General features: G+C 34.0%; 1 protein-coding gene across 1 annotated transcript; it reads left to right on the top strand.

The window, feature by feature from the left end:
• Window positions 1–1,213: 1,213 nt before the first annotated feature.
• On the top strand, window positions 1,214–10,655 carry LOC134255671 (histone-lysine N-methyltransferase PRDM9-like; the record flags this gene model as incomplete). Its single annotated transcript, XM_062738199.1, has 6 exons — window positions 1,214–1,384; window positions 1,609–1,725; window positions 2,030–2,100; window positions 3,921–4,035; window positions 8,361–8,437; window positions 10,392–10,655. Coding segments are annotated over exons 1-6 (801 nt in total), but the record flags the coding sequence as incomplete, so codon positions are not given.
• Between the last annotated feature and the right edge of the window lie 441 nt (window positions 10,656–11,096).

An 11,096-nucleotide genomic window follows, 5' to 3' on the forward strand; every position in this document is an offset into this window, starting at 1 on the left:
AGCAGAGAAAAAGATTTTCAAAGAATTCATGTATTTTCTGTATATAATCTATAGAGCCCTGCCCTAACACCAGAACCCCTGACCCTGGGGCCATAAAATTCACAACTTTGATAGAGGTATCCTTGCTCATAATAACTATGCACTTAGTTTATTTATTTAATTCCTAGGAGCAGAGAAGAAGATTTTCAAAGAATTCATGTATTTTCACTATATAATCTATAGAGCCCCACCCTAACACCAGAACCCCTGACCCTGGGGCCAATAAATTCACAGTTTTGGTAGAGGCACTCTTGCTCATTATAACTATGCAATTAGTTGGTTTATTTGATACCCAGGAGCAGAGAAGAAGATTTTCAAAGAAATAATGCATTTTTACTATATACTTATTTAGCCCCACCCTAGAACTAGAACCCTTGACCCCAGGGCCATGAATTTCACAATTTTGGTAGATGACTCAATGCTGATTACAATCATGCTAACAGTTTGACTGCTTGATGTCCAGGAGTAAAGAAGAAGATTTTCAAAGATTGCAGTAATTTTAGTGGTTTTGGCCCCACCCCTCAGGCCCCAGGGGGGCAGGGATCATGAAATTCACAATTTTTGTCCCCCTTCACCCATAGATGCTTTGTGCCAAATTTGGTTGAAATTGGTTTAGTGGTTGCAGAGAAGAAGCTGAAAATGTTCAAATGTTAACGGACGACGCACGACGCACAGACGCACGACAACGGACGAAAACAGATAGCAATAGGTCACCTGAGTTTACTCAGGTGACCTAACAAATCAATTAATCAAATAAAACTTCTATTAATGATGTATAACTTTCTTTTTGGCAATTGTGTATGTTATTGATTATTTAAAACAATGTTAAGCCTATATCACAGTTGCAAAAGTCAACAGGTAAAAACAAACGTCGCTATTGTGACGTCACATAAGATAACGCTGTTTTGACGTAGAACGACATAGGTCCCCCCTGAAATAAACAGAGCTCATTTGACTTCTGAAGAGGCCCCCCTTCAAATGATTTTTTTAAATTGTGTTCCTTAGACTGGTCAAAGATGAGTGCTTATAGTTTGACTTTCTAACTTTATTGATATTTCTCGATTGTTTTTCTCTTCTTCTTTTTTTGAGTACTTATATGTTACAGTAAGTATTTGAATATAACCCTATTGAAGTTACTTTTGATTGATTTTTAAAAGGTTGTTTAACTTGTTTAGCTCAAAACTAAACATGGATTTCCCAAGTGACGAAGTCATCAAAGAACTTGAGAACAGAGAATACAGTGTAGAGGAATATTTCTCCAAGGCTGAGCTGGCCAAACTTTCTAATATTGAAATGCTTAGATACAAAAACATGAGGAAGAACTATGAGATAATGTTGGCTGTTGGTAAGTATACCATCATTAAATTATGAAAAATACATATAATTATATACATATATATTTCTTTCAAAGATCATTTGACAATCATTCTGAAGATGCAACAAAAGGGGCACAGCTCCAGGCACTGTGTATTATGGTTTTTGGTTGCCTACAAATGCGCTATTAAGCAATTTCTTAATTGACTCTATGACATTATTAAGTTTATATATCTATAAATTTAATGATTTCAGGATTACCTGCTGTGATGCCTGAGTTCATGAAGGGACCCAGATCTAGAGCAAAAAGAAAAACAAAGAAAGTGGAATCAGACAGCGATGAAGAATGGACTCCTTACAAGTCTACGAGGGGTACAGTACCTGAAATATTAGACTATTTTTTGCATTCAATCAGTTCTACACTGTAATACTCACTTTCTTCTTGTTAAATTTTCTCTGGTTCATTCCCCTCCATAATTTGCTCTCTTTTAGTCTGTTCACAAGAGTATAAACACAGCTAGTGTTTCAGGACTCATCCACATGTATTCATAGTAGCATAGACCTGTTTACTCTTACAATTTCACCATGTTTTGTACAATAGAGATCATAGATACAGTGTTTATGATAAACATTCAATATTCATGTTAAAACATCAAGGTTTTTTTTTTTTTTAAAGAAAAGAAACAGACAGTTAGGTTTTCTGTCCCAGTAAAGGAGGTAAAGGAAAAGAAACCCAGGAAAATAAAGGTACTATAAGATTGTTGTGTATGTATTTATTGTACATGTATATTATATATAAATTTATATTGTTCATATTTACTGCATAATCAATGTAGAACTTTCTATTACATTCAAAATATCAAAGCTTTTTATGTAGCATCATATTCCAAAATAAGTTAATACATGTACAAGCAAATTCATAGAACTGTGGTCCCATGCTTTTGGTGTCTTTGTGGGTAAGATGTCATTTTATTATGACATCCATGTATTGTGTTAAATATGAACACCATATCGTGTGATTTTAGAAGTTACTCCCTGAAGTTCATTTTTTGAAAAATTAGGTCAATCATGAAGGTCAAAGTCAAGGGGTCAGAAATCATAACATACTCAAAAAATGACAAAAATATCTTGTCACAGGTAATGCACATGTCAAATTTAAAAGCCCTATCTTTTCTCAATCAAGTTATAAGGAAAAATTAACATTTTTGAAAAGTAGGTCAAACTTCAAGGTCACAAGATCAAAAATCATAGATATGATATAGATATAAAATTTAGATATGTTTTGCCACAGGTAATTGTATATTACCGTAATATACATGTGTAATTTGAAAGTCTTATCTCTTCTCATTCAAAAGATATGATCAAGGTTGAAGTTTATAAAAAGTACATTGTAGGTCAAACATCAAGGTCAAAGGCCAAAGTTCGTCAGATAAGTATTGTTGCCGATGGGACTCTTGATCTTTTCAATTCATAGAATGACCATGGTCATTGGATCACTTCTATGACTCTTTATATTTTCATTGAACCTCATGCATTCAATATCCATTCAAACTCGATCCATTTATTGGGCCCTATAACATGCAAATTAACCATTCCAAAACCGTTTATGCAAATGACATGAAAATGAAAAATAAATGGTTTTTGTTTTAAACATTTAATATTCATTTTTTAAAACATTTTATCTGTAATTGAAAAATTTAGCAGGGTCCTTAATTGATATTCATGTACAAAGAATAAAAGCACTTTTAAACATCCATCTTCTTAGTTGTAGAGTCAGTCACAAAAAGGTCACTAGCTTGTTCAACTTTTTCTCATATTTGATTTTGAATACCTGGAAAATTTTATCAAAATCCTAAGACTAAATATAAATTTAATTCTCTGGTTCTCAGGTCAATTTTCTCCAAAACAGATGCATGAGGGAGGTATTTTTTTTTTATTTTAATTTTCGATTTTTCTTTAAAATAAAGATAATTTATTTTATTCACAGATATAGTTTCCATATGTCTGATCAAAAGAACAGGTTGCTTTAACATCCATTGCTTATCAGCATGTGAACATGGTAGGCAATGTTTTTGAATGTAATTTTCAACCAAGGTAGCCAAAATCTCTTTGCAAATTCATACCTGAAATGATATTTGAATACTAAACTACAAAAAAACTGAGGTTGGAACTTTTTTTTCCGGATTGGTCTCCGCAAACCATCTTTTTATTTTATCAAAAATACAATAAAATTAGCAATGCGGCTACCTCAAAATGGATGCACGTGGGCCTGAGGACCAGAATTTCAATTTTATGTAGCCTAATTTGATCTGATTTGTGGTAGCTAGTCTCCCTCTTTGAAAATTTATATTTTACCAATGTTCATTTTGGTGCTCCATCATGTTCATGATGCAAGGAGTACTCTAAAAATAAAATGACATGCAAGAAAATACTTATAACAAAAAAATTATAATTGAAATTAGAAATCAATTTAGCAGAGCAAACATAGATCACATACATGATGGATACTTATTAGTAGTTTTTAAATATATTTTTAATAATTAATTCCTTTCTTTAATATTATTTAGACTGAAAATAGTAAAAAATCGACTAACAAAAAAGAGCCACGTAAATATCCACTTCGAGTACAAGAGAGACTTAATTACATGGATGTTGAAGTGCCAGATGATGATGATTTTATATGTAAGTGTCTTTATAGTTTTATTTCTTTTGTAGTAAGTTAAAGGAATATTATTCTATGCTGTAAACTTACATGTAATGCTGTAGTTTTTAGCTCTACTGGTCAGAGACCAGAAGATCTTAATATGCGATAGTAAGGTTTCCGTCATTCATCCGTCTGTTTGTAAACAATTTTCCAAAACGCTACTCCTCCTCGGCTTTAGTTTTGATCCGATTTCAATATACCCGGTAACTTGGCATACAAGTAGACTACATTAAGATACATAACTTAATGCATCAGTTTTTTATTTCAATTAGTGTTGGCAACAAGTACCCGGTTAACTGTCGAACGATGCATTAGTATCGGCTAGTAAAACTGCTATTCGGTTACTCGAATAAAATAAATTCTACAAAGTAAAGGCATAGAAAATAAATGTTTTATAATTTATAAATGTATACTAACTTACACATTTTCCTAATTTTAGGTAACTTTAGACTTGATCTAATTCATGGTTGTAGGGGATCAAATTGCTTTGATTAGTTTTCAAAGTTTATATAATTGATATAGCTTTGATTGCTTAGGGTATACATCTTTTGAAGGCCTGAGTTATAATTACCTCATTTGATAATTTAACGAGATACCACCGCAGACATGTATATTAACCTTGGAGTTGTAAAAAATGAACAGCTGATTCAAAATCTGTTAAATCAGCTTGAAATATTATTCGGAAACCAGCGATTTACTGGAGTCACTTCACATATTAACTATTATTAATGGAGTATGTAAATAATTATCCTCCTTGATTGCGACATATTTCGAGGGGATGAAAAGGAAAGATAAAGAAAGCAATTGTGAAACGGTGATTGACGATGACGAATTTATTTGTCTTCTTCGTGTGTCGAATTCTTTATTTTCTTTATTTAAAAATCGTAAATCATATGTGTGCATATATTGTGAATATAATGTCCATATACAGTATATTTGTGCATTACTACTACTGATAAGTATAGAATAAGATAAATAATAGATATTCACATTTTTACCAAAAATCATTCGAGTAACCGGGTACTCAATCGAAAGATGAAGCGAGTAACCGGTTACTAAAAATCGTCCGATTTGTCAACACTAATTTCAATGAACACTTGTTGGCATGGTTACTGAAAATAGAAATTTCTTGAGAAATTCCTTTAAAACCCTACTCCTCGTACAATTTTGGTCTGCTTTCAATGTTAATTTGGGAGAGTAGACCACACCAGGATATATAATTCTATTAATTGCTGCGTGTTGCAAAGTTTCAAATCCAAGTGCTACTTTTCCCTTGTTACAAGTACAGACCAGTAGAGCTACAGACTCATCAGAGACCTCTGGTTATTGTTGTCTATTAATGGAGTTAAAGATATATTGCGGCTGTGACATATACATTTTATTTTTTGGATGGGATGGGGTAGGCCTCTAGCTATTAATGACTGTGAAGTATTGAGCCCCATTACACGTCTATCTATGATATGAATAATTTTAAAATACACATGTATTGCTTTGCAGAGCTGCCAACCCTTATGATTTCAGCGTCTAAAATATGCTTTATGATTTCTCTCTATATTCTTCCAATTTCAGTTTTTCTCGTTCAAAGTTAATAATACCGCTATTTTCAGACCTAAAATAAAATATTATTTGTTTGTAGTTGCCTACCCACCCACTGAAAATGCACCCGACCTAAACTTTTTTTAGCTATTTCGTAATTTAAAAAAAAAAAAAAACAAGATGTGTTTGTGAAACACTATGTGCCCGGTGGCAACAAAGTTCAAAAAATCTATTTTTAGCATATTGGTCACAGTCAAGGTCACAAGGTCATTGACCATGGTGTCATTTGAAAGCACTTAATCGGTGGAGTATGCATCCCAAATATGAAGTCCCTGTCTCCTATGGTTCAAAAGTTATGGCAAAAAGTGTAAAAAGCTATTTTAAGCATATAGGTCACAGTCAAGGTCTCAAGATCATTGACCTTGTCGTCGTTTGAAAAGACTTTATTAGTGGAGTATGCATATCAAATATGAAGTCCCTATCACCTATGGTTAAAAAGTTATGACAGACAGTGGAAAAAGCTATTTTAAGCATATAGGTCACAGACAAGGTCACAAGGTCATTGACCTTGGTGTCATTTGAAAGGACTTTATTAGTGGAGTATGCATACCAAATATGAAGTCTCAATCTCTTATTGTTCAAAAGTTATGGCAAAAAATGTAAAAAGCTATTTTTAACATATAGTTCACAGTCAAGGTCACAAGATCATTGACGTTGTCGTATGAAAGGACTTTATTAGTGGAGTATGCATATCAAATATGAAGTCCCTATCTCCTATGGTTAAAAAGTTATGACAGACAGTGGAAAGAGCTATTTTAAGCATATATGTCACAGACAAGGTCACAAGGTCATTGACCTTGGTGTCATTTGAAAGGACTTTATTAGTGGAGTATGCATACTAAATATGAAGTCTCTATCTCTTATTGTTCAAAAGTTATGGCAAAAAGTGTAAAAAGCTATTTTTAGCATATAGTTCACAGTCAAGGTCACAAGATCATTGACCTTGTCGTCGTATGAAAGGACTTTATTAGTGGAGTATGCATATCAAATATGAAGTCCCTATCTCCTATGGTTAAAAAGTTATGACAGACAGTGGAAAGAGCTATTTTAAGCATATATGTCACAGACAAGGTCACAAGGTCATTGACCTTGGTGTCGTTTGAAAGGACTTTATTAGTGGAGTATGCATACTAAATATGAAGTCTCTATCTCTTATTGTTCAAAAGTTATGACAAAAAGTGTAAAAAGCTATTTTTAGCATATAGGTCACAGTCAAGGTCACAAGATCATTGACCTTGTCGTCCTTTGAAAGGACTTTATTAGTGGAGTATGCATACCAAATATGAAGTCCCTATCTCCTATTGTTAAAAAGTTATGACAAACAGTGGAAAAAGCTATTTTTAGCATATAGGTCACAGTCAAGGTCACAAGGTCATTGACCTTGATGTCATTTGAAAGGACTTTATTAGAGGAGTATGCATACCAAATATGAAGTCTCTATCTCTTACGGTTTAAAAGTTTTGGCGAAGGTTAAAGTTGACAACAGACAAACAGACAAACAGACAGGACAAAAACAATATGCGCCCCGAAAAAATTCGGGCGCATAAAAATTTTCAGGATATTGAAAGTGTTTCATTTTCAATTTTTGTCGTATTATAAATCAATCAGTAGTTTATACCAAGAGTCGAGCTTATTCATGTATAGTAGGCCTGTGAAAAACTTTATTTTATGTTATCTAACAATTAAATATCTGGACACAATTTTTTTTTCCAAAAAAAAAAAATAGAATGCCAACCTACCTACCCAGTCTAAAAATTATAGGTTGGCAACTGCAAACAAAGAATTTTTTAAGCCTGGCCTCATAGCTGGCAGTCTATAGTTACTACTATTATAATATATTCATAATTCTTACAACGCTTGCTTGTATCATCCTTTCGGTTTTAGAAGGCGGATCACATTCATGTCAATGTTTTAAAGTAAACAAATAATGGAAACATATGCCTCAGATTGCATGTCCATTTTCAAAACATCTTTAGAGGAAGGGGGCCTAAGTGGTCCCTAGACCCTGCCTTACTATTTGTCATTTCAGAAAGTTGGCAGCTCTGGCTTTGCTAAATGTTGACATATAGAGCCGTAAACTGTCTGTGTTCATTTTTTGTGTGAGAGTACTGTGAAGAGTTTGAGATGTTTTGGTTGCAAAAATCCATTAGTTCAGAGGAGGGATTGAAATTATTATAACTGTGAAGCATGGATAATTTGGACTCATCATGGTTCTTGGGGGAACAATGTTTGGGATTTCAATTGACTCACCTTAACCACCAATTTATATCCCCATGAACAGAAATTAAGCATATTCATAAAATCTACAATAATAATGAGTATAACCAAGGAAATTGCCATACCATGAACAAATAAAATTTTGCTTTGTCTAGATGTGTAAATTATGTTAATGTGTGTATCTTGATGCAAGCTTAATACCCGTATGTGCTACTCAGAATAGGTACTTGAATGAAGATATATGTATGTGAATATACCTTTGTATGCACTTCTTTGATATAAATGTGAAAGTTCAAAAAAAAAATTGAATTAAATATTGCTTAGCCACATACATTGACCCCCTTTAACACATTTTTTTTTTCATATTACCCAAACCCTACAGTTAAAATAATGCCAATTTTATTTCATTGGTACAGAGGAATGGGTTCAAAATATTATGGTTGTGCAATATTAAGAGTTTCTATTTTATGTATTGATGACTTTGATGTAGACTGTGAGGAATGTAATCAGGAACATGAAGGGGACTGTCCAGTACATGGTCCACTGTTAGTGGTCACTGATACAGAGGTAAGATATAGAAACATGAAGGGGACTGTCCAATACATGGTCCACTGTTAGTGGTCACTGATACAGAGGTAAGATATAAAACATGAAGGTGACTGTCCAATACATGGTCCACTGTTAGTGGTCACTGATACAGAGGTAAGATATAAAACATGAAGGGGACTGTCCAATACATGGTCCACTGTTAGTGGTCACTGATACAGAGGTAAGATATAAAGCATGAAGGTGACTGTCCAATACATGGTCCACTGTTAGTGGTCACTGATACAGAAGTAAGATATAGAAACATCAAGGGGACTGTCCAATACATGGTCCACATTTAGTGGTCACTGATACAGAGGTAAGATACAGAAACATGAAGGGGACTGTCCAATACATGGTCCACTGTTAGTGGTCACTGATACAGAGGTAAGATATAGAAACATGAAGGAGACTGTCCAATACATGATCCACTGTTAGTGATCACTGATCAATAAAGAGGTAAGATATAGAAACATAAAGGGGACTGTCCAATACTGTAAATCACTTTTTATTCGCGAGAACTTTATTTTCGCGTAATTAAGCGAGACGGTATGCTCGCCAAAATTTCATTCTCGTGTATAATAGAATCCCTTAAGATTATATAGAGCAACAAACACAATTCGTGAAAATTTTGTCTCGCTGACAAAGAGTCAATGAATATCTCGCGAAAATAAGGTGTCGCGAAAATTAAGTGATCTACAGTACATGGTCCACTGTTAGTGGTCACTGATACAGAGGTAAGATATAAAACAGGAAGGTGACTGTCCAATACATGGTCTACATTTAGTGGTCACCGATACAGAGGTAAGATATAAAACATGAAGGTGACTGTACAATACATGGTCCACATTTAGTGGTCACTGATACAGAGGTAAGATATATAAAACATGAAGGGGGCACTGTCCAATACATGGTCCACGTACATTTAGTGGTCACTGATACAGAGGTAAGATATAAAACATGAAGGTGACTGTCCAATACATGGTCCACATTTAGTGGTCACTGATACAGAGGTAAGATATATAAAACATGAAGGGGACTGTCCAATACATGGTCCACAGTTAGTGGTCACTGATACAGAGGTAAGATATAGAAACATGAAGGTGACTTTCCAATACATGGTCCACGTTTAGTGGTCACTGATACAGAGGTAAGATATAAAACATGAAGGTTACTGTCCAATACATGGTACATATTTAGTGGTCACTGATACAGAGGTAAGATATAAAACATGAAGGTGACTGTCCAATACATGGTCCACAGTTAGTGGTCACTGATACAGAGGTAAGATATAGATACATGAAGGTGACTGTCCAATACATGGTCCACAGTTAGTGGTCACTGATACAGAGGTAAGATATAGATACATGAAGGTGACTGTCCAATACATGGTCCACAGTTAGTGGTCACTGATACAGAGGTAAGATATAGATACATGAAGGTGACTGTCCAATACATGGTCCACAGTTAGTGGTCACTGATACAGAGGTAAGATATAGATACATGAAGGTGACTGTCCAATACATGGTCCACAGTTAGTGGTCACTGATACAGAGGTAAGATATAGATACATGAAGGTGACTGTCCAATACATGGTCCACAGTTAGTGGTCACTGATACAGAGGTAAGATATAGATACATGAAGGTGACTGTCCAATGCATGGTCCACAGTTAGTGGTCACTGATACAGAGGTAAGATATAGATACATGAAGGTGACTGTCCAATACATGGTCCACGTTTAGTGGTCACTAGCTGATACAGAGGTAAAATATTTGAAAGAGACCGTCTAATTAAGTTTTATTCTTATAAAGTTTCAAATTTATTCAACTTCAAAAACTATCTTTTGTATTCCATTTGAACCATCCACTACTATAACAATGTTTGCAAATTAACTGCATGGCCAGAGAAATCTTATTAAATTTGATTAATTTTTAGCAACCTCTAGGTAATCCTGACAGAGCCAAGAAAACCCTTCCCAATGGCCTATCAGTAAGACAGTCAAATATTTTCAATGCTGGGCAAGGAGTATTTGCTGATAAATTTTTCCGTAAAAGAACAAGATTTGGTCCATATGAGGGAGAAATAACTGAAAACCGGGATGAAGCCCAAGAAACTGGATATGCTTGGCAGGTATGTTGTCCAAACACCTGGTCTAGAAAAGTTGAGTTGGATGGCAACATAGCAACTGTGATAAAAGATGTATATTTATTGGCACAAAAAAAATTGTTGTTTTTCAATGTATTTCTCTGAATATTTAAACAGGCATCACAAAATATAGTACATGTACTACAAACCCTGTTATTAGTTAAATTATTAATGTAACCCTCTCAGGCCTGAAAATTAAGACCCTTAAAAATTTCTCCTCTATACACTACCATTTAGGGTGACAATTAATAGTTATTTGACCCTTTTTTAGACCCTTTTATTGAAACAGTCATGTAACGAAGCCTATAAATTGCAAAAAAGTTACAAAATTATTTGAAAATATCAATGAAATATGTTTTACTGGAAATAATGGCAATTATATTTTGTAGGCCTGTATCCTCTGTGCACATTTTTATATTAATCTTTAACTTTCCTTGTGTGTATATTAACTATGCAACCCTAAAATTTTAAGGCCTAATTTATTTCTTGTTTACA

Source organism: Saccostrea cucullata, unplaced genomic scaffold (genome assembly GCF_032062105.1).
Source record: "Saccostrea cucullata isolate Sc308-1 unplaced genomic scaffold, CSIRO_AGI_Scuc_v1 ctg12598, whole genome shotgun sequence".
NCBI lineage: Eukaryota > Metazoa > Mollusca > Bivalvia > Ostreida > Ostreidae > Saccostrea > Saccostrea cuccullata.